Below are 27,872 nucleotides of genomic sequence, written 5' to 3'. Positions count from 1 at the left end.
GCAAGTAACTCGCTTCATGTCTCCAAACCCCCAGACGCTCCCCTCCAAAAGGCAGTTCATCCTCTACAAGGCGCAAATGAAGAGTGTAATGGCATATTCTTCACTGAGCTGGATGACCAGCATTTTATTGGATGGTGTTGACCCCATTCACCAGCCAGAAATCTGGGTCAACCTTGGTTCAGCAGGTCATGGAAGCAATTCCCAGGCAATTAATTGCCTGAAGTCTGCTCCCAAGAGCCGCTGGCCAATTTTCTGTTTTTATATCACTTAGGGGCCTCAACCGGTCTAAAGGCAGGCAGCTATCCATCACCTTCCCTGATAATGTCAGTGGTAAACATTGTAAGAAGTCTCGCACACCACGTTAAAGTCCAACAGATTTATTTGGAACAAAAGCCTCTAGCATCCACATCAAGGCTATCAATGTCAGTGGCAGCAGGGGCTAAGGGTCACCCCACCCCCACCACATCATCCCACCCCTCTCCCCCCACCCCCACTTGCACATCTTTTAGCAAATTCCTTGGGGCCTTGTTAAAATCCTGGCAACAGGTACAGCTCCAGTGACACCATCCAGGGGACAAAGCAGCCCTCTTGAACAACACCTCACTTGCCGCCTTAAATCTCCAGGGGAGGTGGTATTGTCATTGTAAGAATTCACTATATAAAACTTCATAAAATCCTACGAAATATATTGAATAATATAGGACTAACTCTATAAAAAAAACTCCCATAACAGCTCCTGGGCTGAAAAACACATCTCTGCCAAGGACATTTACCACAGGCGCTTAAACAGAACATTGCTAATCCTGATGTAGGCCAGGGAAGACAGGTTGGTGACTTCATGACCCATATGAAAATCAACTGTCTGAAGATTAGAGTGGACATCCTAATAAACAATGAGCCACATGATGACTTCATCCGGTTTCCTCTCTCAGTCTGAAAGATGTGCTGGTCAGATGCATTGACTCAAACTGGAGCCAGAGTGTATTGACTAGGGGAATTTCACAGTAATTTCATTGCAGTGCTAATGTAAGTCTTTGTTATGATCGGTAAATAAACTTTAATTTTCAGTTCTGTTCTTAAGGAACCTCAATATCTTGTCTGACCCTGAATTAAATTTCAAGATTCATATGCTATACATCACAAATTACTTTCATTTCCATAACATCGGTTCTGCCCTTGCCTTCTATCCATTACTTCTCATATTTCTACATAATCCTTGTCAGCTCCAGATTCTACTTAATCCACACTCTCCCCAGCTACAAAGTTCTCTTCTACATTTAGTCGAAACCTTTGCAGCCTTTATGCTCTCCCGTATTGAATTCTATCTGCCCAGTTTCTTGTCCTTACCATTTCCATTGCCTCCCTTGAATCCCAATATTTCAAATTTACTTTAATGCAGTCCTTGCATGGCCTTTCCCTGCCCTATCTTCCTAAACTTTTTCAAGCCCTGTCTTACATACACCTTTCAGACCTCAACCAGTGGCTCTGTGCATCTTGTCCTCCTACTCCTACATAGGTGGCCAAGTTTCAAGCTATTTTCAGCATTATCCTTAGAGCTCCTTACCAAAACTGTTTTGCTATTTCTCTCTCCACCTTTTAGAAGCTTTCTCAAAGCTTATCTGTTCTGCCAAGTCTCATAACTTTTCTGATACAATGCGGTATCCATTTCCCATCTGTGAAACTGAAGCTAGAGGACCATTAATGCTAATGGTTTTCATTTTGATTTTTGGAGAATTCCAATATTTCTCGTTATTCCCCAAAGAGTGACAGACCAGTTAGTGTTGTTATTACTCCTGGTTTAGAAGCAAATCATTTCCAGTATTTTGAATTTAGAGGTTTCAAATAATTTTGCAACTAGAGTACGAAAATCCAATCTGACATGTGGAAGTGTAGCAATTGAATATATCAAACAATGGGAGAGTTTGTGTCCTTCTCAGAGTCAGGAAGTTTCTAGACAGCTGTACACTGGAAGCTCTTGGTTACATTCCAGGAGAGTTAACATGAGCAGCAGCAGACAAAGAACATTCTTGCCAAGTTAGCTCAACAATGACAACGTTGTCTCACATGAATGACAAACTAGTATGGGTTCTCTGTCCTGCTGAATAGACATGTGTTCTCCTTTGGATTATTACTGCCAAAATGGGTCTTACAAACTGTTTGTTTTGATAACAGTTAAAATGGCACAGACAATTTTTGGACCAAGTCAACAAAATAAGCAAGTGAAAGTTTAGACCAGAAATATGTTTTGATTGTGCAACAATAAAATTAACCTATTTATTCAGCAAAAGAATCACATAGATCACAATCTACAAACTAGAAGGAAGTATTTGATGAAATGCAGCCTTTGTATCATTATAGAAGGCATTCCTATGGAAATGGTATTTTGGAGTGAATAAACACACAATGCACAAAATGGTATAGTATTTCTGTCCTTGTTACACCATTTTTTCCTTATGTAATACCTTTTTATCTAACAAACAATGGAAATTGAGTCCAAGTGCAGATTTTCTAAAAAAAGAATCTCTGGGGGAGGAAAGCTGTTTTGGTTAAAAGCTGGATTTTTTTTGTTCACTTTTCTTCTTTTTTGGGGGTGGGGTGTGGTTGCTGTTGAGTGTTTTGTTATTAAAAAACAGGAATGCCTTGAAATAAGTTGTGGCAAAAGCTATGAGAAAGTACAAAGCAGCAACTTAGTGGAGACATTAAAGTTGATTTTTTTAATTGGTAATACCTGATTTTTGATTGATCCTGGCTGACTTTGTGCATTCAGGTTAAATGCTGCAATAGAATATCCATTTTGATATTTAAATAAATTGCCAGTGTCAGCCAGGGTTCAATGGCATCACATTTACCTCAGAACCAAAGTGTTGTGGGTTTAAGTGGAAAGAGACTTGAGTAAGTTGACACTTCAGGACCAAGGGAGCGCTGCCTTTTGGATGAGACTTTTATTAAAGACCCAGCTTCCCTCTCAGGTAGATGCCCACCACCACCACCACCACCACCACCAACTCAGGAGCACTGATCAATATTTTTCCCTTAACCAACATCAGTAAAACAGCTGATTTGGTCAGTAACACGTTGGTGTGCGGGATCACGCTGTGCATAAATTGTCTACTATATTTCTTACATTACATTACAACAGTGAGTACATTTCAAAGGTACTTCATTGGTTGTGAAGCATTTTGGATCATCATGAAAGATTCTGCATAAAATCTAGTTCATTCTTCCTGATGGACCTTAACTTGAAATTTTCCACTGTTCATGTATGTTTAACCTGCATTTCTGCATGCTAATATGAGTTTTAGGGTTGCTATGGAGTCATATGAACATATAAATGCTAATAGAGAGTCCAATAATAAGATGAAATAAGCAATTTTCAGAACAACTCTGCACTTTCTCTTGCTATAATTTTTCCATTATTATTTCTTATGAGCTTTTGTGAAAAATTCTATGCTATTGTCTTTGTTTCTCAAATGCACCAGAATGGATTTTCCTTTCCTAAGCTTTTTGACCAGTGTCTAATTTGCTCCAGCAAGCAATCTTACTTTGTTTTCTGTGGCATAAATATGCAATTTTACGATGTCAGGGTTCCAGAAGGTTTGGGGGATTATAGTACAGCAGTGTGGTGTTCCTTCTCACTAACTCATTGCCAGTACCTGCATAAATGGGAAAGTATCCCAGTCTCTGTGACTAGGCCATTTACAACCTGAAGCATCAAATTATGGAAACCAATGTACATTTCATATGGCATTTTCATTTTAAGATAATCCAGCTGTACATGCCTAACATCTCTGGAAACGCTGGTATTTCTTGGCTATTAGTTGCTATAGGTTGGATATTCTTGGGGGCGATTTTGAGCCTGCACTCTCCATCTCGGTGCTCAAAATCTGGAGAGCAAAACTCATGCTGGCGAGTTTCCGAGTTCCGATCTTCCCAGCCCCTCACGGGTGGAGTGTTGTGAAACTTGCCATGGGACCACAGAGAGCTCATTTTAGTACATTAGCATGTCATTAGTGAACATTCTCTCTGGGATGTCCCACCATCCCTGACCCATTGAATATAGGTTCCCTGGACCTGAATCTGTCATGGGTGCCTCCCCAGGGTTGAAAAGGTAAGTATAGCCCCGGGGGGGAGAGGGACATGGCCAAACAGTGGCCAGGCAATGCCCTCGGTAATGCCTTTATCACAAGTTGGCATCATGTCGACCTAGTAGTGCCAATCTATGCTAAGGGCTAGGCCCCTGTGGGAACCTTTTGGTGGGGGCAGTGCCAGGTGGTGGTGGCTGGTGCAAATGGAGGAGCAGCAGATGCCAGCAATGCCTGTTTGGTGGTGCAGGTGGGTGCTTGCTCAGATCGTGGTGGGGGGGTGGGGGAAATGGAGAAGAGGCCAATGATTGGGGAGGGGTAGGTGAGGATGGTAGAAAGGTGGGGCCCCTGAGATCTCCGTGATAAGCTGGGGGGGAGATTTACTCAGGTTCTGATGGGGGTGCCCTTTAACGATGTTTAAAGGGTGCCCTGATCAGAGCAAACAATGACTTCCCCAAAGCACCCCCCCTCCCCCAAGTCTCAGAAGCTCCCCATCCCAGATCAGAGCCACCCCACTTCCCCTGACCTGATCGGTGCTGGAACTGCCTCCTTCACCCCCACCCGAGCTTCAGACCTCTTTCCCCCAACACGGCACCCACACAATTAATGCTGGCGCCTAAACCTCCACCATGACCAAAGGCAATCACTGGCATTCCCAGCTCCCACCTCTGCTCCCATCCATTGCCACAAACAAATGGACCCTCCCCCATGAGGCTCACACTGGGGCCTGTCCCTGGCATTGCCAGGTTGGCATGGTGCCAACCTATCTGTGCCTTGAAGGAGTGCCAGGGGGCATTGTCTGGCCACTGTCCAGCTATACTTACATTTATGACCCCGGGGAGACCCCCACGACAGGTCCAGATCTGGTTTGACATCTGAATGTACACCTTGCCAAGGTGGGAGTGGTGTTTAATAATATATAAATCTATTAAAATGAATGTAAATCAGGTTCATACCCAATAATGTCATCGGCAAGGGGCAGCAAAAGATCTGAAGTTGGAATGGTGAGCATGGGCTTAAGATCGCCTCCTTCTTCTAATCCCTTGCTTGAGATTTATATGATATGCTCTGCTTATACATGCTTCCATTTAATTGCTAACCCTCTCCTTCCATTTCAAATGCTTTTCCAAATTTTAACTCTGATCTCACTTTTGGCTAGTTGTTTTAAGAAAAATACATTCAAAAAAACACACTCCTACATGAAACATTCAAAATGAGTTTGGATGGAAAAGACTGGGAGAAGTTTTCTCCAAGAAGCCATGAAGATCTCTAATTGGGCTCCCCTCTCCAGACGGTAATCTAATCTTTTCTTAGAGGTTTCTGATTTCATCTTCTTGACTTATCACTTTCTGTTGTAGGCTCTTAATTTCTTGCTCCTGGGTCACCAGTCTCTGCTTGTGATGGTCTTCAGATGCAGTCACCTCAGGTGAACTATGGATGAGTTCACTGGCCAACATCTCATCCGTACTCGGTCTGCACGATGCAATTCTACCGGTTAGCCTCTTAATATATTTAGCGTGTACAGGCCATTGCTGTGTAAAGTCCTCTGGAATATGGCATTCTTGAAGCGCAGCGAGTGTCTTTATCTTTTCCATCATTGTTCGGAATGGCTGGAAGAGCTCCAGTACAACGATACTGACATTGTACATATCTGACTTGAAATTGTATGTTGAGCCTTTCAATTGTTCGGGGGAAGCGTATAGACAAGTCCCCACTCCTGAAGTATGCTTTGAATCAGTTACTTTGGTTGGTGCTGGCCATTGATCAGAAGTCTCAGTGATGATGTCACTGCAAGCTAGTCCAAAATCCCCAATCCAACATGGTAGTCAAAGCCATGGAGAAAAATGTTCCTTGGCTTCAAGTCTCTGTGCATAACACCCTTGGAGTGGATGAAACGCACTCCCTCAAGCAGCTGATGGAATATGTGAATGGTGCAGTCAGGTTCCACCAAACTAAACACGCAAGTAAGGGATGGGCCCTCTCCTGGTCTGCTATTCCTGTCCAAAATCCAATCTTGAAGGGACCTCTCACACAGCTGCATTTGTTTATGCAGCATGAAGTAGGAATGGATCTTGGACTCAGGGTATACATCTGTCAATGATGAGCCATCGTCTGAATTTGAGCTATTTTTAGAGTAGGCAGAAAAGCCTGAAATCTCCTCCATGGCGCTGGTTACTCTTTCCTTATTCCTCTCAAAGTCTTCTGTCTCAGTCTCCATTGCTTCAACCAGCAGGTCCAATTTGTTCCTTGCCAAACAGGGCATCAATGACTGATAGATTGGATGTTTCAAAGAAGAGTGAACCTGGAGACTTTTTGTTCCCGGGAGTAAGGCTGGTGATTGGCATCTGCCATTATTTAGACGGCTTGCTCCATGATCACCATCATCAAAGAAATTTTGATTGTCAAACTGTTAAAAAAAAATAGCCAGGGCTCCTGACTACTACCCAGTGATCTGTGATAGAAGTTCACGTGTACATATTTAAGATCATCACAGCATGACTGTGGTGCCTACTATGGTTCCACTGACAATCACTGTCAAGGGTCACACTGGAAGTATGCCCTCCTTTGCAAAATACTGGACAATAGCTGGCACCTTTGAAACCATATCCCAACAATGAATCAATATCTTCAGGAAGGGAGATGGGAGGTAACACAATTTAGTGAATAGGAGAGCATATTTAACAGAAAAGAGTAACCATTTAAACTTGTAAAAGAAAATAAATGAAAATTGGATTTAGTATTCCAGATTGGACTCACTTGTTGCACACTTGGCTTCAGTCAGCAGGGTGAAAACCAGTATACCTCATTTAAAGGCCAACAAACATACCAAAAATTTTGTTTTCATGGCCATTAAGCCTTTGGTTTTGTAAAACGGAATAACATTTAAAAGACCCAGAAAAAATCCTGCCAGAGGAAATTACATTCCAAATCCCCTTAACATGTTGTCAGAGTTACAGCTTCTGAATAACTACAGTATTCAATAAGCTAAGTAAAGAATGCTGTCCACCACTGCAGTTAATAACTTCCAGTTTATTTCCACACATTCAGTAGGCTTACCAGCCTTGAAAAGTTGTCTTTTCTCTGTAGTGATTACATCTGCTGATGACACAAAGATGAGTGGAAATGCAAACTGTGCGGAGGGTGTGGGAAGTCTGCAGAGGGATCTGGATAGGCTGAGCGAGTGGGCAAGGACCTGGCAGATGGAGTACAATGTTAGCAAGTGTGAGGTTATCCACTTTGGCAGAACTAATAGTAGGAGGGATTACCATTTAAAGGGCGAAAAGCTGCAGCATGCCATGGTGCAGAGGGACCTGGGGGCCCTTGTGCATGAGTCGCAAAAACCCAGTCTGTAGGTGCAGCAGGTGATCAAGAAGGCGAATGGGATGCTGGCCTTTATAGCAAGGGGATAGAATATAAAAGCAGGGAGGTCTTGCTGCAACTGTACAGGGCACTGGTGAGGCCGCAGCTGGATTACTGTGTGCAGTTTTGGTCGCCGCACTTGCGCAAGGATATTTTGGCCTTGGAGGGAGTGCAGAGGAGGTTCACTAGGCTGATACCAGAGATGAGGGGGTTAGACCATGAAGAGAGATTAAATAGACTGGGTCTGTACTCGTTGGAGTTTAGAAGGATGAGGGGGGGATCTTATAGAGATGTATAGGAGATTGTTAAATAAGCTAATACCATGGTGTTAAGGGATGGATAGGGTAGAGGTAGAGAGATTCTTCCTGCTCAGAAAGGTCAGCAGAACTAGAGGGCACAGCCTCAAGATAAGGGGGGGGTGCAGTTTAGGACGGAGTTGAGGAGGAACTTCTTCACTCAAAGGGTGGTGAATCTCTGGAATTCTCTGCCCGTTGAAGTGGTGGAGGCTACCTCGCTAAATATATTTAAGTCACGGGTAGATAGGTTTTTGACAGACAAAGGAATTAAGGGTTATGGGGAGAAGGCGGGAAAGTGGAACTGATCCACTTCAGATCAGCCATGATCTTATTGAATGGTGGGGCAGGCTCAAAGGCTAGATGGCCTACTCCTGCTCCTATTTCTCATGTTCTTATCTGGATTGTATATTCACCGGAAGTGCTGTGTTATGACACAGCCCAAACTGTTTCTTTCTACTCTATTTATTTAATTACATGCTTAGAAGCAGACAGGGCTGTGACTACAGCAGAGATCCAAAAAAACCAAACTGGATGGAAAAGCATTGCGATTTCCCAGATATTTCACCCATAGCTTCAGGCGGACAAATCTATTTTTGAGAAAATGGCATGACATTTTCCCATTTGATTAAGCTATCTGGTGTGTGACTGTGTGTAAGGACCCATACTGTCAGCCTATATTGTGTTGACGTGGCTGCTCCAGTCAGAAATAGATAACTTAGAGATTGGAGAAGTGCATACTTCAAATGAACACATAACTTGATTTGATTTATTATAGTCACATGTATTAATGATAAGTATTGTTTCTTGTACACTATACAAAGCATATTGTTCATAGAGAAGGAAATGAGAGAGCGCAGAATGTAGTGTTACAGTCATAGCTAAGGTGTACAGAAATATCAACTTAATACAAGGTAGGTCCATTCAAAGTCTGACGGCAGCAGAGAAGAAGCTGTTCTTGAGTCAGTTGATACATGATTTCAGACCTTTGTATCTTTTTCCCAATGGAAGAAGGTGAAAGAGAGAATGTCTGGGTGTGTGGGGTCCTTAATTATGCTGGCTGCTTTGCTGAGGGAGTCAATGGATGGGAGGCTAGTTTGTGTGATGGATTGGGCTACATTCACGATCTTTTTAGCTTTTTGTGGTGTTGGGGAGAGCAGTTCTGTGGTGCATCCATAGAAGTTGGTAAGAGTAGGGAAAAGGTTCTGGGGAAACTGAAAGGTCTGAATGTGGATAAATCACCTGGATGGGATGGATAATACCTCAGCATTCTAAAAGAGATAGCTGAGGAAATTGTGGAGGCATTGGTGATGATCTCTCAGGAATTACAGGAGGCAGGGAGGGTACCAGAGAACTGGAAAGTAGCGAATCTAACACCGCTGTTTAGGAAGGGAGAGAGGCAACAGATGGGAAATTATAGGCCAGTTACCTGACTTTGGTCATTGGCAAGATTTTAGAATCCATTATTAAAGATAAGATCGCAGAGTACTTGGAAGTATATGATAAAGTAAGACTGAGTCAGCGCGGCTTTGTCAAGGAAAGGTCATGTCTGACATATCTGCTAGAATTCTTTGAGGAACTAGGAAGCTAGAAAGAGGAGAACCAGTAGGCATAATTTATTTAGATTTCCAGAAGATCTTTGACAAGGTGCTGCATAGGAGACTGTTAAATAAGTTAATACCATGGTGTTAAGGGTAAGATCCTGGCATGGATAGAGGATTGGCTGACTGGCAGAAGACAGAGAGTGGGGTTAAAGGGGTCTTTCTCAGAATGGCAACCGGTGACTAGAGGTGTGCCTCAGGGGTCAGTGCTGGGACCAAACTTATGGGGTTATGGGGAAAAGACAGAAGAATGAGGATGAGAAAAATAGTCAGCCATGACTGAATGGCAGAGCAGACTTGATGGGCCAAGTGGCCTAATTCTCCTCCCATGTCTTATGGTCTTATGGACTGAATTACATCCATGTACTCTAACCAAAATATCCCCCATTTTATCCTTTTCGCTTGCAGCTGACCATGGGTCTATGTGGGTTATTTAGAATTTGAGCAATAGTGCTAATTGGATGATACAGAATTAGCGACCCATTATTCATCTCTCCCAATTTTCACTCTCTAGATTTTCTTTAGACTAGCTAGAGCTCAGGATCCAATTCCTGGATCTTGAGATGCCAAAGCAGCAGACCTTACAGGACAAATTATTGTCCATAGTTGAGAATGCAAAATCAAACACATGCACTGCTCCTTGAACAATTTCTCAGAAAGTACGATTGAATAAACAATGGTGTGCATTCCTGGACACTTTTACTCCTGAAACTAACATTGCACCCAAGGGTCAAAATCAGCATTCAAAGACAGGAAAAAGCTTGTCATCGCAGTAAGTTGGACAAATTAAAAACTTCTTCTGGGCCAGGAAACTCAACGTAGTTGGGTTGATCTTATTTGCCATTCACACCACTCTCCTGCTGCAGTGAAGTCGGAGTATTTGGCGGCCTGCCAAATCTCCATTCACTTACGCAGGATGGGAAAATCCCACCAGCGTGAATATTGGTAAGATTCTGGCCAGTAAATCTACATAAAACTAAATTGTGATCAGACCAAATGGAAATCTGCGCCGCGGAAAAATATATACCTCCTTTTAGTAGAGTTTAGTGCTCTATAATGAAAATACTTCCCTTTCTCAGGGTATTCAGCTATCAGTTTTCTTTAAATTCAGGTGTACTGCAAGCCTGGAATGTTGATGTAAAACTCAAAATGGAGGCTGAAAAGTAGCCTTTATTAATAATAACAAAATTACACTCACTCCTTAAATCACAGCTCCCATTCTAAACATTTTAATTAATAAGTAGAAATCTTGAACGTAATATGGAGGGCAAGGTTTTGTGTTGCATTTATTTGATGTCAGATTTTGCATAACTAAAATAAATAGACATTGGTGTCTGTGTCATTTGACTTTTGATGTACAAGTTAGCCTTTCTTGATGCGCTTAAAATGAAAGAATATGTATAGCTGGAGAAAATCTGCTAAAAAGCAAGCGTTAGCAATCATTATGCAAATAATAATGTAGAGCAAATATAAAATAATTGCATTCTCATACGAGGATATTGAAAGAATGCCCTTGCTTTGCAAAATAATTACCAATTACAAGTTTTCAGAAGCTACTGTTTGACCTAAACTGTTATTAGAAATTTGATTAAATGCTCCTTTCCACAACGGGCTGGAGTTTACTGAAAACATGTAAGCACATGAATGATGCACATGTTGCTAACATGCAAATTGGCTATCCAACTGTGGTAAGGAAGACATATCATGCAAATCCCCTCAAATTGATGGACAATTTCCATCTTTTTGCCCTTAGCTTTGTGAAAGGAGCATTTCATATTCAACTGCTCTGTGATTTTCATGAAAATGATGCCATTTTTGCACATTAATTGACCATTAAACTCACCACAGAAGGTTAAGTCCATTAAATCATTCTAATGAATTTAAGTTCTGACAGAAGGTCATAGCTCCAGCTGAGATCTTAACTGTTTTTCTCTCCACAGATGCTGCCTGAACTGCCAAGTATTTCCAGTCTTTATTTTTATTTTGGATTTTCAGCATCTTCATTTTTTTTTGCACCGTAGTTAATTTTCTGACGATTGCTAATGACTGCCAATTAATCTAGTTGGCCTAGAAAGTGAACAGTTATACGTATGGACTCTAATTCCTTCAACTCATGAATATTGTTGGAGATTTTAAAAATGTTAATTTTAGGTTTAAAAAGTTTTTTTCTTATTTTGCCTGTTTTCCCTCACACTTCATCCATATTTCTCCCTTTCTATCTGTTGATGTACTTGATTTGACATTGAATTGACTCATTCAAATTCATTTTTTCTCAGTTCTCTCACTGCTTATTCTTAATCCTTCATCTCAAAGGTTAGTTCCTTCACTCACCAGTAGCTAAGGTACCCTATTGCCCTTGCTAGAACATTATCAGCTTGCACTGCCAGCTATTTATAGAGCAAAATAATGTATGAGCAAAAGGTTGCAGGAAAGTAGCTAACAAACTGCGCACACAGTGAATTGCCTGCCTCCAGCAAACCTTGGCCCATAGAATTTTACAGCCCATTATATCTCTGCTAGGTTTCTGCGAGAGCTATTTCACTTAAGCCTATTCTCCCACCCTTTTTTAAAATTTTGTCTTTTCCGTATATTTCATCTGTCAATTTTTAAAGGCTTCTACATTACAGCAATGACTGCACCTCAAAAGTGCTTCATTAAGCCCAAAGCACTTGCAGACGAACTGTCCCCAGCACACCGTCACCTTTTACTCTCGTTCTATGTTTTCCATTACTTTCTACACTCCTTTCCTTCTCCCCCATGTGCTCTATAAACGGTATGCTTTGTCTGTATAGTGTGCAAGAAGCAATACTTTTCACTGTATATCAACACGTGACAACAATAAATCAAATCAAAGACATCTAGTGATCACGAAAAGCATGATTATAAATGCAATTTTTTTGGGAAAGATTACTGGTTCTGCTTTCAACACTGTTTTGGATATAATATTCTATATACTAGCAACCCTCTACATCAAAATATTTCTCCTTTCATTATTTTGATCATAGATATATGGGAATATAAATTAATGTAATTGTTTTTGACATGGTTCTAGCTGTTGGAGGCCAATCACCTCAGATCCAGAATATGGCTGCAGGAGTTTCTCAGGGCAGTATCTTAGACTCAACAATCATCAGTTGCTTCATCAGTGACCTTCACTCCAGCATAAGGTCAGAAGTGGGGATATTTGTTAATATCTGTATAATTTTCAGTGCCATTCACAATTCCTCAGATAATGAAACAGTCTATTTTTGTCCAGCAAGACCTGGACAATACCCAAGCCATACCTGATAGGTGATACTGCAAATGACGTTTGTGTCACACAATTCCAGGTAATGACCATCTCTAATAACAGAGTGTCTAATCACCTCCCATCACATTCAATAACATTACCATCTCAGAATACCCCTCATTGATATTCTGCAGAATTCCGCATTATTAACATCCAGGAGTTGGGGGGAAGGTCACCATTGACCAGAAACCTACCTGGGCATATATACTTTGGCTACTGGAGTAGATCTGTGACTGGGTATTCTGAGTTAATTGGCTTACCTTATAATTCCCCACAGCTTTTCCACCAAGTGTAATAGATGTTAGGAGTGTGATGGATTATTACCCATTGGCTTGGATGAATGCAGCAGCAACAACATTCAGACTTGAAATGTTATTCAGGGTGGAGCATATAGCTTGATTAGCATTCTATTTTTGTTTTTTTTGAAGGGTAAATTTTCTACTTTTGATTTTATCCTTGTAATAGTGTCAAAAAAAATGACACTCCTGCTATTTAAAGTAGGTTGTCATTATACATCCGAGTGGTCTGCATCTTGTTGCTCTCTCCCACTTGTAGTCGCACTCCATTCCCTAGTCATTCCAGCTGATTAACATAAATTAGTTATTCAAATAAAAATGTACTTCATATCACAGCCTTAGAAAAAACAGATTGAAGGTACATTGTTTCAAAATATGTTTTAAAAATCTCCCATTTCCACATGAAAGTTGTAGAAAACACCATAATAATCATGAGTAACAGATGGGGATAAATGTTAATGCTAATAATTATGTAAGTGTTTGCAAGCACTGCTTTCATCTGCTAACTCATTCTAAGAATGTGACTGTTTATCGTGCATTAACACCTCTGATTTTGGCTGATCAGATTTTATGATTATAGTTATCCATGTGCAAATTATTAGTAACACATTGCTAAGTCATTGTTTAATTGTGGAGATACTTGAGTGCATTTTACATATTTTGTCAACAGAATTTTAATAATCATCACACAAAAATGTGTATCACAGATAAGTAATCGTTTTCTGGTAGCATTTTGACATCATGCTCTTTGACATAACTATTTTGAAGAAACTTTGGTGAAAACTAGCTTTTTTTCTCCATGCTTTTCATTTCTTTGTCTGCAACTGTTCCTCAAGCATAGACAGGTACTGTGTCAACTTCACCATAACAATAAGTACAATTCCACAACCAAATATAATAACAGGGCAAATAAACAAATGTAGCAAAGCTTTAGAAAAATCAAATCTTGTCAAGAGTACGTTACTTTGTTTTCCTTCTGGGTCGTAGTAGCAAGGAAAAGAGATAGACTGGGATTGTGTGTTGTTTGTTATAGAGGCTATCAGCATTTCAGTTTCTGAATGATTCACATTACACTTTGCAGTACAGAAACACTGAAAAAGAAAAAAGAAAGAAGATTCATTTTTATCTTGCAAATTTAGAGAAATCAACATGATGATTCACAGCAGCTAAGTTTAAAAGACAGCGCATAATTTCCCACTGAAGAATTATAATCTATAATGTTGTCCTGCATTCTAAAATAAATGTAAAATTGGTAAAGCTGCATTGTTATTTGCCCAAACCCGGCTTTGGAAGACCCGAGCCATTTCAGGTTTGGAACTCAGTTGAACGTAATCAGTGAGCGATGGATGCAAAATGAATGCTCTGCTGCAGCTTACCAATTGTTGTAAGACAACAAATTATAAAATCATACAATGGCTACAGCACAAAAGGAGGCCATTCAGTTGATTGGTCCTTGACAAGGGCAATTTATCTAATCCATGTCCCTCACACCCACTCCTTTGCTGAGTCAGCTGGCAATTTAGGGGAGATCAGATACCAGAGTGATGCCAGGGTGGTGGTGCGAGAACAAGGTGGCAAGATGTAGGAATGCGGATTCTCACTATCCATATATTTCAATGCTTCTCGCTATTTGTGGGATCAGCACTCAATAAGTTAAAAAAAGCTTTTAATTCTGCTGAACAGAAATGGATTGTAAAAGGATGATAAACTGAAAAAATGGGAATGTCACTCAGCCATGCTTAAAGGGGCTGGGGCAGGTTGGTTTGATCATTGTGCTTAAGAGTAATAACATCATTGTGCTTGGGTGTACCAGATATCCATGTTAATGGAATCTTGAAGGAAGCTGATGAACGTGAGTATCTTGTTGAATCCATCTTATCTGAAGTTTGCATTGTGCGTCCTTTCATATACAATGTAGTTTAATGTGAGAGTGCATGCAATGTAGTGATCGAAAAGGTAGAATTGGTACATAAATGTTTACAGCAACCACTGTAAATGGGGGCACCAAATTAAAGATTCATACAATGGCTACAGCACAAAAGGGAACCATTCAGCTGACTGGTTCTTGACAAGAGCAACTCATCTAATCCAACTTCCTCACTCCCACTTCTATAGTGCAGTCAGGTTGAAACTGTGAAACTTGACATTTTAAGCTTTTGTAGTGAATGGTGAACTCAATAATAAAGAATCATATTCATAGAGTTGTATGTTTTGATGAAGTATTCATATTGGATTGTACAACACAACAACAAATTTGTTGCTACAACTGATGTTTGTGTTTAATTAATGAAAAAAGAAAACAGGAAAGCAGACCAACTGAGCAAACAACTGCAGTATTTTTAGAACCAGATACTTGTTCCACATAAAAGAAAAAAAAAAGTTCTCTTATAGAATAGCCAATACAGATTAGCTTCCCAATATCTAAAACATACTCTGCTTATTTGTACTGCAAAATGACAATTATAGAATCATAGAATTCTACAGCGCAGGAGGAGGCCACTATGGTAAATGTATAGTATTACGGGAATAGGGCCTGGGTGAGACTGTGGTCGCACAATATACAGACCTTGATTAGACATCTAAACAGCATTCTGCCAGAAAAAGCCATTTTCCCATATACAGGTCCACCTGAAATTTCATCAGGGAGGCCTTCAGATTCCAAAAGATAATAGAGGGGCTCTTCCTCAATTTTCAGCTGCTGACCTCTCAATTTATACCAAGAAATGGGTGGCGTTACAATTTATCACATTTGACAATTATGGTCACAGACCTTTGGACACGAAAATAATCATTTTGCCATGCATGCTTTGTTTGTATTCCTCGTACACTTTTTACTGAAACAATTTTGCAGCCATTCATTTTTAAGATTTGAATTGTCTGTCAACCTGGATAATGCTCTTAAAAGCCTGTGGCATTGCAATAGTGTGAAAAATTAATCTAAGCTATCCCAGAAATTGTTCAAATGCCTCAACTAGTAGAGCACTGACCTATAAGAAAACCAAATTCTTGCTGGCAAAAAGATCACCATTAGGTATTGGATTGGAGATGCAGATTGCGGAGAAGTACATCAGAATCAGTAGGACTACATTAAACCTAATGTGCATTCAACACCCTTAGAAGTTATTTTCACTTTGGATGTGAGCAGAAAACTGGCATTCATAGATAGGCTGCCCATTCCACACCCTGCCTGATTTTTTTCCTGGTTCATTAAGAAAGATGAAAAAAATTTAGTCTTCTTGCAGTGGCTCCTTTGAAGACTACAGATAAGGGTTTGCTAATGTGAGACATCACTGGATAGGTTGTGCTCAATGCATGACCTACCTGCTGATCCTCAGAAATTGCAACAACAACAGAGAGAGGATTCCAGTTTATAATTTAAAAATGGCTTTAGGAAATGGAGTGGACTGTTCATTTTTATTAATAACCCCATTTTTATGCCACAGGCATTCAAGAGCTTTATTCGGGTATAGGTAAATAGAGAATCCACATCTTAAAAATACCCCACTATTTTCTGCTGGCAAAATGTAACCTTAGATTACCAATAATGTGTCAGAAAATTGTTGCATTCTTAGTTGACTCTATGCTACATTTCAGGAACTTAAATAATAGATCCAAATGCGAAGCTATAGTTTTAATCTTTATTCCTCTCATACAATTTAGGGGTGAATTTCTAAATTGTGTTCCTGGTGGTGTGCCTTGCGTACTGTAAGTTTATATATAGGAAGTTCAGATGAATATCATCCATGATTTTCCAAGCATTAAGATTAATGATCAGGAACTCCCCGATATTTCCAGGAAGTGTGACATTAAACAAGCAATGATATAATTTATCATTTTCAAGCATTTTCACAAAAGGAGATAAATACATCTTTACATCCAGCAAATACATTACCTGCACATTATTTTGCCCTGATTTGATCATCATATATTGTCGGGCTGTGATCTCTTCCACCATCCACCAACCCCCTCATTTGTCTCTGACATTCATTTGATTGGCTCAGTTTCACTATCAAGAAAATGCATTGTTTCCTACCTCAGAATTGATGCGTACACTTTCTTCTGAATGGTGTAGCTGAGCCGTCAACCCTGAAGAGGACAGGTTAACATATATCTGAATGCAAGGATACTGCGATGGCTTCTGACAATTTGACACACAGTTCTGCATGCAATTTTTGCAGTTTGTAATTCTTGCTTCAAGAACAGTACATTGTGATTCCGCATTCCAAACACTAAGCAACACAAAGAAAAACTGTAAGTTAGAGTATTGTCTTTGTTTCTTCTTTGTTAATTAATGGTGAGCAAAACGATTTAGGGCCCGTTTCTCCCATCTGGAGGGGGCACGTTTTTTGATGAGTTAGGATGGGACTTGCATGTGTCTGCCATTTCGTGAGATTTGCACATGCATTCCTGATGCATGCATGTCTTCCGCAGTCAGAGAGCAAGCACAGTCGGGACCACACTGGAAACTCGTAGGCAGATAAATGATTTAAATCTTTTTAAATGTATTTTAAATGTGATTATCGGGCGCAGCACGGAATTCTCCTGATAACATCTCCTACCCCACCAGGAGTACTTCACTCTGGCGGGCTTTAGAGTAGCTCCCTACTTGAGGGGATTTAGTAGGAGGCCCCACCGGAGTGAAGGAGGGGGCTATCGGGGCCCCCCAGGGGGTTGGGCGTCAGGGAGTGGTGTCCCCTGGGCATGGGCACCCTGACAATGACAGCCTGTGCCCCCAGCACTGCCCAAGGGGCAGCCCAGGGGGCACCTTGGCACTGTGGGGCCTACAGGGAAAGGAGGCAGAGCGTAGGGGGGCTTATTGCAGGCAGTACCAAGAGGGTGGGGGATCCAGTGCCACTCTGCAGATAGGATCGGTTGGGGCTGGAGGGAGGCCAGTGATCACAACTGGCTGGGGGGAGTGGGGTCTGCCTCCCGTGGGGAGTGGTCTGCCTCCCAGGGGGCTGGAGATTGCGGCACTCCATGGTAGGGTGGGGGAAGGGGTTGGCCCGGGAATGCTTGTGCGGGCAGCGATTGGATCGTGGGGGAGGGAACTGGGGAGGCACTGCAGGGGTCCTGAGCTGGCCAGTGATTGAGCTGTCCAGCTAACTGCAATCAGATTGGGGCCACCACACATGCACAGAGGCCCGGAACTGTCAGAATCTGGCGTGATTAGGCGCCCCCCCCCCCTCACCCCCCAAGCTTTTAATGATTGTGACCTCTGCAGTGCACAGAGTGTGGGAGATTCGAATCTGACTTCCCATGGAGAAAACTATTGTGGTTTACACCATTTTTCTCCCCAGTTTAGCACTTTGGGCAGCACAATGGCACAGTGGTTAGCGCTGCTGCATCACAGAGTGCCAGGGACCCAGGTTTGATTCCCAGCTTGGGTAACTGTCTGTGTGGAGTTTGCATGTTCTCCCTGTGTCTGTGTGGGTTTCCTCCGGATGGTCCGGTTTCCTCCCTGAATGACATGCTGGTTAGGTGCATTGACCTGAATAGGCGGAGTGTGGTGGCTAGGAGAATTTTACAGTAACTTCATTGCAGTGTTAATGTAAACCTTACTTGTGACTAATAAATAAACTTTAATTTTAGAATTTTTTGGGGAAAATCGGACCTTTGTTGATCCAATAATACTTCCTGTAAATGAATTTAAATCCATTCCATCATTCACACGGTATGAATTTCAGTTTTGTAACTGATATCCGTCACCAATAATTCCAAAGAGTTTATCTAAACTGCAAAAGTGTAAGAATAAATTTTCTAAGGGTTTTTTTGTTTCATAAGGAAATAGATAATCAGGTGAAATTTTCATAGATTTTTGAAAAAAACGGTCAATACATATTTTGTGAATAATAATAATTGGACAATGAACTTAAACACTCTAATTCAAAATCGAGTCTTAGCTGTAGATTCATGCCACGAGTTTCCCAGATTGGAAATGTGGCTGGCAGGGGTGTGGGAGAAACTATCAAGTCCTTCATTTTTGTCACCTTGCAGGTAAACCAAGAATCTACATTAATATGATATTCAGAGATATTGATATCCTTTGTCCTTTTTCAGTGCGAGAATATAGCTCAGAATTGAATTTAACATGGAATTTAAGCTATAATTTTACCAAAAAGATTCTCACTTTATTGTATTTCTGAAATGGGACACAAATACACATTTTTTCCTGAGTATTTTATGCCAATCCTGCACAATGATAAAATATATTGTCTGTCTAATCTTCATTTCAGCATTGGTAATGCAACCATACAGTATACATTTGGAGGAAATTAAAAGTATTTTGAATCAATCCAGCATTATGATTTAGTTACCTCATTTTAATTAAAACATACCACATGTAATTACTTAGCTAATTTGGTTCAAAAATTGGAGAACTATGTTTATTAGTTCTAACACCATCTAGTTAATATACAGATCCATCAAAAATAGATTTTTTTTCCAGTACCTTGCATTGTAGGATTGGACCAGTTTTGTTCCCAAAAGGAACGCAATCACTATGGAACACACCAGCATTCCCAGACCCAGATATATGGCCCTGTCCTCTCCTGCTTTCAGGGGAGAAACTGCTTTCCATTTTTCCAGAATATCGTGTGCTGTCCTTTTTTTATAGTTTCTGAAATGCAAGCAAATGTGTTAGTATTGCTGATTTATTGCTTGAGGTAACAGTTTAGGGCCAGTGCAGATTTCTGTATACTTGTATTATTAGCTGTCGAGTCACAGGCGTAACGGTTGGCAGAGTATTGTCCAGAGTATTGACTCACAATTGGAAATAAACAGATAGAAAAATAACAAATTAGTGAAACATAGGAGACCAAATAGGCAGAGAACCCCAATCAATCCTGGCACAAGTGCTAGGATTCACCAGCTGGAGACCATACCAAAATATGTAGCATGACGGGGAGGTCACCTCATTTAAATAGCTTTGATCATCTCAGTCTGCAGTCAGGAGGAAAAGGACATAAGGTACAGTGGGGGTGATGCTAGATCTGGAGAAACAAAGAGAGGAAGGATGGGTGGTACCCCCACCCCCACCCTACCAATTGTTGTCTGAAATGTTCCAAATAGTTCTCCAAGCAAGAAGGCCATGAAATAAGTAATGTTTCATGAAAAGTACATGCATATTGAGGATGTAAAGTTGAGCATTATCTGGTAGATTGAATGGTAAATTATAGTTTTATATTACATAAATAGGTGATAGGTAAATTGCTCCTACCGAGAGACGGCAGAGACACGACCGGCCGATCGGCCTCCTTTTCTGCAGTTACAATTCTGTAATTCTGAATCTGTATGCCTGTTACTAGTTACATCACTGCCAATATAAACACATACAAAGTGGAAAGTTGATGGTAAATCAGAAAATGATATTTTCAGATTAATATTAAAAAATATTTTTTTAACCATCATCTCCAGATTATACTAGTACAAACATACATTTGGTTTGGTTTCACCTGCCTTCTTAGCTGCCAACTCAAGCTTCACCCATAGCTGTGCAAAGCTGTTGCATTAGGGCCCAGCTGCCTCTCCCCAAGCTGAACTTCCTTCCCTGCATTTTTTGCTACCAGTCATCTTCCTCATCTCTGTAACATCAGCATATATTTTGCTCCTATCTCTCCCTGTTCTGCCAAAACTCTAATCCATGCACAAAATGACTAGGTGATAAGGCTATTTGACTCGCTCAAGTTCATCTGTACAGGTTGATGTTAACCTTTTCTACCAATAACATCAGTTGATTTCCAACTGAATACAGAATTTTTGCATCTGCTGCTCTATCTGGAAGTTTATTCCACCCATTTTTGTATGAGGAATTTCCTAATATCAGTCCAAAAATAACCTATAATTGGTTTGAACCTGTCACCCCTTTTTTCTACTTCCATGTAGTTCATGTAAAATAATATTCTGAGGTATGTTTTGTATAACTTTATCAATTTAGTATACATATATAAGATTATTTCTCAGTTCTCTCCCCAGCTTTTCAACATGTCTACTAGTGACTTCCCTCCCACAATATTACAGCTTTTTGCATATGCTGATGATTTGCCTCTAATTTTCCAGGTTAAAGAACTCCAAGACATTGAGACGACACTCACTGAAGATGTATGTTCTCTGGAAGCCTACTTCAGAAAATGGAGACTTTAATCAAACACTGCCAAGACTGTTGTTTCGATCTTCCATCTGAACAACTTGAAGGCCAGAGGAAAGCTTCACACCTAGTGCTATGGCTGATCACTTCAAAATATCTTGGCATCACTTCTGACCGTACACTACCCTACCAGCAATACCTGCAGAACACGGGTAGCCAAGTTCAAGACAAAAGTAAATCTCTCACGAAAAGTGGCAGGTACCACCTGGGACAGCAAAATTAACACTCTCTGCACTGCTTCACTCAGCGCGGTCTGCATAGTATTGCTACTCAACCTGGCTCAGCAGCCACACACAAATGCAGAACGAATCCACCTCCAGGAAACTAAGAGTTTAACTTCTGGAACATCAATACTGATACAGTTTGAGTAGCTTCCTGTGCTGACATATACTGAAACTCCTGATATCTGCAGGGAAAGCAATCTCCTCAAAAGAACACCACTAGCTCACAGTTTATGAAGCACTCCCACTGATAAAGGATTTTTAAAAAATATGCACAGTCTGAAATCCTAGATATTCCACACCCTGCAAAACTGATGACCATCCTATTTCTCAATGTCACACCTCCTGGTTGACCGTAGAAGTCACCAACCGCAACTAGATTAGTGACATGACTAAAGACTCAGATTTGAACCTTGCACAGAAGATGTGGACAATTCTCAACTGCTTGAGGACAGGCCACAGAAGATGTGACCAATTGTTCACATAATTGGAACATGAGGAACAGCACAGTATGTGACTGTGGCCATCCAGGTCAGACAATAATCCAAATATTGAACTCCTGCCCCAAGAGATCCATTTCTCATGCAATCATTCTCACAGCGTTAGCTGAAGCTGTTGAATAGATTGTTAACCTTGATATTAAACTCTTCATTAGCCATATGAAAACAACATTTCTCCTTTACAACTGAAAAGACCAATCTGTCTATCCAAGATTTCTCTATATGTCAGATATCTGATATTGGGAATAGATTACAATGAACTTGTATGCACTGAGTCCAACATTTGAATGTCTCCTATTTTTAATGCTGACCAGAAATGGACACAATATTCAAAGTGAGATCTGACCATACATAGTTTCAACTGCACTTTCTCTGATTTATATTTCCCCCGTGTAGTTCAACATCCTTTTAGCAATGTTGGTTGCAGCTCTGCATTACTTGATGCGCTTAGCACTCACTCAAGGCCCTACACTCTCTTTCAGTTTCATCCTTATCAATTTCATCTCCATTTATGGAATATTTGAGTCACTCATTTTCTTTAATTAATGCAGCTTTTTACATGTGTAGACATTACATTTCATCCACCAAGTATACACTTTGTCCCAAATTCATTCAGGTAGAAAAGAATTGCAGGATCATTTCAGCTAATCATTTTAGCGGGGGGAATGATGCAGTTGGATCGTTCATGAGGACAAAACATTTTACCTTGTCAAACCTTATATTTATACACCATTAACTAAAGAACAGAATGAAGTACATAAAAATAACATCACACTTAAAATATAATGTATTATACAACATGTTCCTTCTATTACAAAGTCAGAGAATTAAACCAGCAACGGCAGAATACAATGCTGAGTGTTAAACATGTGAAACTGAAATCACAAGTGAGCTTTGCGCACTAAAAGTGAGATAGAACATCCAACTGGAGTGAGACACAAGCAGAGTGAGTGTGGGTATCAGGAATTTGGAGCTGAATGGGTATTGAATTGAATTGAATTGGTAAATATTTCTCTTTCTTTGCAAGTTCACCTGAAGCCTGATTAGGGCCTCAATAGGTATGAATACTTTTGAAGTTTAACTGGTGTGTGAGTCATTTCAGCTCTTTGTAAGAAAAGGGCTTGAGCACTCACACTCATAGTGAGCTTTGCACATGGACAGTGGGAGAGAACAACCATTCGGAGTGAGACACAGCTAGAGGGAGTGTGAGTATCAGGAACTTGGAGCTGAGTGGGATTTTGCTGCAGAGGGGAAAGAGAGAGGTTTATGTTTTTTCTCCTCATCTTCTAACTTTTAAATCTTCAGAGAATGGTCCTGCCCTGCTGCAGTAGTAGAGGACAGAAGGAAAAGAGCTGATTGGTAAGTAGTGGATAAGATTGCATAAGTATTTAATACTTTAGAGTTTCAGAGTTTTTTTTGTGGTTCATAGTTTATAAGTGTTATATTCAGTAGTAGCAAGGAGCAGGAAAGAAGGGCCCTGGAGAATTGGATAATATCTGATATTAAATATCTTCCAAAAGTTTAAATTAAACAGCTAAGTCATGACAGGATAACTCCACACCGTGGTGTGCTCCTCATGCTCCATGTGGGCAGCTGGGAACATTTCCAATGCCTGGAGCCAAGTTGCGTGCAGGAAGTGTCTCCAACTGCAGCTTGTGGAAGAACAAAGAAACTAAGAACAAAGAAAAACACAGGAACAGGCCCTCCAAGCCTGTGTCGATCATGATGCTCTGAATTAAACTACAAAAACCCTTCTGCCTTACTCAGCCCATATCCCTCTATCCCTCTCTCTATTCCCTCTCTTTCCATGTATACATCCAGATGCCTCTTAAATGTTGCTAATGTGCTTGCTTCCACTACCTCCTTGGGGAATGCATTCCAGGCCTGGGAAGCCTTGTGTTCAGAGCTGAAGCAGCAGCTGGGAACACTGTGGAGCATCTGCAAGGTGGAGATTATTATGATAGCATGTATAGAGAGCTGGTCACACTGTAGGCTAAGATTTCCCAGACAGGAAGGGAATGGGTGACCACTAGTCAGTGCATATGGGCGTGGTAGACAGTGCAAGAATCCCCTGTGGCCATTCTCCTGAAAAAGAGGTATTCCACTTTGTTGAATGATCTCTCAAGGAAAGCAGCAATAGCCAAATTTGTTGCACCTTGGTTAGTTCTGCTGCAGAGGGAGGAGTAAAAATTGTAGGAATGCAATAGTTACTGGGGATTCAATTGTAAGGAGAATAGACAGGCCACAAATGAGACTCCAGGATGATACATTGCCTCCCTGGTGCTAGGGTTAAGGATGTCTCAGAGCAGTTACAGGACATTCTGGAGGGGGAGAGTGAAAAGCCAATGATCGTGGTACACATTGTGACAAATTATATAGGTAAAAAGGCAGAATGTAGGACGTATTAGCGAGAGGCGGCATGGTTTTGTGAAGGGAAGGTCGTGTCTCACTAACTTGATTGAGTTTTTCAAGAAAGTGACAAAGATAATTGATGAGGGTAGGGCAGTGGATGCTGCCTACATGAACTCAATAAGGTCTTTGACAAGGTCCCTCATGGCAGACTGATGCAGAAGGTGAAGTTGCATGGGATTAGAGGTGAGCTGGCAAGGTGGATGCAGAATTGGCTTGGCCATAGAAGACAGAGGGTAGGTGTAGAAGAGTGAGTTTCTCAATGGAGGGCTGCGACAAATGGTGTTCCTCAGGGATCAATGCTAGGACTTTTTTTGTAATATTTATATAAATGATTTGGAGGAAAATGTAACTGGTTTGGTTAGTAAGTTTATGGATGACACAAAGATTGGTGGATTTGCAGATAGCAATGAGGACCATCAGAGGATACAGCAGGATATAGATCGGTTGGAGATTTGGGCAGAGAGATGGCAGATGGAGTTTAATCTGGACAAATGTGAGGTAATGCATTTTGGAAGGTCTAATATAGATAGGAAATGTACAGTAAATCGCATAATCCTTAAGAGTATTGATAGTCGGGGGATCTGGGTGTACAGGAACACACATCACTGAAAGTGACAAAGCAGGTGGAGAAGGTAGTCAAGAAGGCATACAGTGTGCTTGCTTTCATCGGTCGGGGCATTGAGTTTAAAAATTGGGAAGTCATGTTGCGACTTTATAGAATCTTAGTTAGGCCGCACTTGGAATATAGTGTTCAATTCTGGTCGCCACACTACCAGAAAGATGTGGAGACTTTGGAGAGGGTACAGAAAAGATTTATCAGGATATTGCCTGCTATGGACAGCATTAGCTGTAGGAGAGGTTGGAGAAACTTTGTTTGTTCTCACTGGAACAACAGAGGTTATAGGGCGACCTGATAGACATTTACAAGATTATGAGGGACATGGACAGATTGAATAGTCAAAAGCTTTATCCCAGGGTGAAAGAGTCAATTACTAGGGGGCACAGGTTTAAGGTGTGAGGGGCAAGGTTTAAAGAAGATGTACGAGGCAACTTTTTTACACAAAGGGTGTTTGATGCCTGGGGAACTCGCTGCTGGGGGAGGTAGTGGAAGCAGATACAACAATGATCTTTAAGGGGCGTCTGCACAAATAAATGAATAGGATGGGAATGGAAGGATATGGTCCCTGGAAAGGTAGAAAGTTTTAGTTCAGTCAGGTAGCATGGTCGATGCAGGTTTGGAGGGCTGAAGGTTCTCCTTATCGAAAGTTCCTGTGCTGCAATTTTCTTTGTTCTTTGTTTTGTCTTCATTCTAGAGTGGAACGGTTCCTACAGATTGGAGGGTAGCTAACATAACCCCACTATTTAATAAGGGAGGTATAAAGAAAACACGGAAGTCTAGACCAGTAAGCCTGACATCAGTAGTGGGGAAAATTCTAGAATCCATTAACGAAGATTTTATGGCAAAACACTTGGAAAACAGTGGCAAGATCAGAGTCAGCATGAATTTATGAAAGGGAAATCACGTTTGACAAGCCTACTGGAATTCTTTGAGGATGTACTAGTAGAATTGATGAGAGGGAGTCAGTAGCGTGTAAAATTAAAGTACATGGGGTTGTGGGTAGTGTATTGAGATGGCTAGAAAATTAGCTGGCAGGTGAGAAACGGCAAAAATAAATGGGTCTTTTTTCAAATAGCAGGCAGTGACTTGTGGGGTAATGCAGAGATCAGTGCTGGGACTCGAGCTATTCACTATATATATTAATAATTTAGATGAGGGAACTAAATGTAATATTTCCAAATTTGCAGATGCAGGTGGGCGGGTGAGCTGTGAGTAGGATGCAGAGATCCTTCAGTGTGATTTGGACAAGTTGAGTGAGTGGATAAATGCAAATATTGCATCATTTGGATAAATGTGAGGTTATTCACTTCGGTAACCAAAACATGAAGACAGACTACTACCTGAATGGCCATAAATTAGGACAGGGAAATGTGCAATGAAACTTGGGTGTCCTCATATACCAGTCACTGAAGGCTAGCACGCTGGTGCAGCAGACAGTACAAAAGGCAAATGGTATGTTGGCCTTCACAGCAAGAGCATTTGAATGTCGGAGCAGGGATGTCTTGCTGCAATTATATAGAGCCATGGTGAGGCCACACTTGGAGTATTGTGTGCAGTTTTGGTCTCCTTATCTAAGGAAAGATGTCCTTGCTCTGGAGGGAGTGCAGAGAAGGTTTACTAGACTGATTCCTGGGATGGCAGGACTGATGTATGAGGAGAAATTGAGTCGGTTTGTGTTATATTTGCTGGCATTGAGAAGAATGAGGAGGACCTCATAGAAACCTATAAAATTCTAACAGAACTAAACACGGTAGATGTAAGAAGAACGTTCCTGATGGTGGGGGTGTCCAGAACCAAGGGTCACAGTCTGAGGATACAGGGAAGACTGTTTAGAACAGAGATTAGAAGAATTTCTTCACCCAGAGAGTGGTCAGCCTGTGGAATTTGCTACCACAGGAAGTAGTTGAGGCCAAAACATTGCATGTTTTCAAGAACCAGTTAGATATAGCATTTGGTGTGAAGGGGATCAAAGGATTTGGGGGAAAAAGTGGGATCAGGCTATTGATCATAATGAATGGTGGAGCAGGCTCAAGGCGTTGAATGACTTCCTCCTGCTTCTATTTTCAATTTTCCTATCACACTTTCTTCTGCTCCCTTTGTAGTTTGCTCTGTTGGCTCACAGTGTGCCACACTGCAGCTCTTTCTTTTATTAAAACAACGATTTGCTGAACGAAGCACTGCATGTCACTGCTTTTGTGTCTTTTGGTTACTTTGGAAACATTGCTGACATATTAATGGTCTTGAAGGGTACTTAAAACCAGTTTAAAAAAATGTCAGTCTGTGGTGCTTGAAATGTAAATGATGACCAACCTCTCTGGTTTCCTTTGTAGATTACTTTCCTTCAGTGGATCAAATTCTGCAACCGGGGTATTTATTTTGTCAAGGTACGGACTGAAGTGAGTCTAACTGCTTTCTGCCTGTTCTAAAAGAGGGCGGTAAATTTCCTTAGCTCTTCTCCTGTCACAGACACCCTGTTTCACTAAACTTTTGCCGAGGTTATAGCAGCAGTATATGAGATAACCAAGGGAATTCACTCCTACTAGCATAGGAAATATGAAAATCGCCAGCTGCCTCACTGGCAGTCAGCACACCCTGTGGTAAGTTCAGTGGCATTTCACTGAGGGCATCTCTTGCAGAAGAGGGAAATAAGTGATTTTACAAAACCAAAAGCAATCTTTTCATGTTACTACCAATGAGAAAATTAATGCAGCGTTACTACTGGTGTACTTGGTTCAGTATTACAATACTATAAATTTATAACTGGTTGTGACTGGTGGAAACTATTGTGGGGGAGATCATAACAAATTAATTCTATTGTTGTTCTTGCTTACAATTTGCTAACTGCATATATGTTTTAATTGCTGAGATTTCCATTTCACACAAGTTTTGTGGGAACTCGCAACTGTTAGGAATGTCATTTTTCTCCTACAGCTATTTATCAAAACAAAACATCAATGGGAGCTTGATTCAGTGATGGTCCTTTTGTTTCTTGTTGTGGTTAAAACAATATCATTTAAAGCACATAACTCAGGTTAATTTCTGTTTAGCACTAAGGG

General features: G+C 40.9%; 1 protein-coding gene and 1 pseudogene across 1 annotated transcript in view; both read right to left on the bottom strand.

The window, feature by feature from the left end:
* Positions 1-5,290: 5,290 nt before the first annotated feature.
* LOC145341237 (eukaryotic translation initiation factor 2-alpha kinase 1-like) lies at positions 5,291-6,933 on the bottom strand (annotated as a pseudogene).
* Positions 6,934-13,513: 6,580 nt separating this feature from the next.
* s100p (S100 calcium binding protein P) overlaps positions 13,514-27,872 on the bottom strand; it is a 37,106-nt gene continuing 22,747 nt past the window's right edge. Inside the window, exons 4-7 of the mRNA XM_080186444.1 lie at positions 20,138-20,233; positions 19,370-19,537; positions 16,955-17,150; positions 13,514-14,012 (exon numbers count right to left, since the gene is read on the bottom strand). Coding sequence (XP_080042570.1) covers positions 13,728-14,012; positions 16,955-17,150; positions 19,370-19,537; positions 20,138-20,233 — 745 coding nt within the window. The 3' untranslated portion in view covers positions 13,514-13,727. The remainder of the gene's footprint in view (positions 14,013-16,954; positions 17,151-19,369; positions 19,538-20,137; positions 20,234-27,872) is intronic.

Source organism: Carcharhinus amblyrhynchos, chromosome 3, assembly GCF_965287045.1.
Source record: "Carcharhinus amblyrhynchos chromosome 3, sCarAmb.v2.hapA, whole genome shotgun sequence".
In the NCBI taxonomy this organism is placed as follows: domain Eukaryota; kingdom Metazoa; phylum Chordata; class Chondrichthyes; order Carcharhiniformes; family Carcharhinidae; genus Carcharhinus; species Carcharhinus amblyrhynchos.
Note: the sequence above shows the minus strand (reverse complement) of the source record. Positions and strands in the feature narration are given on the sequence as shown.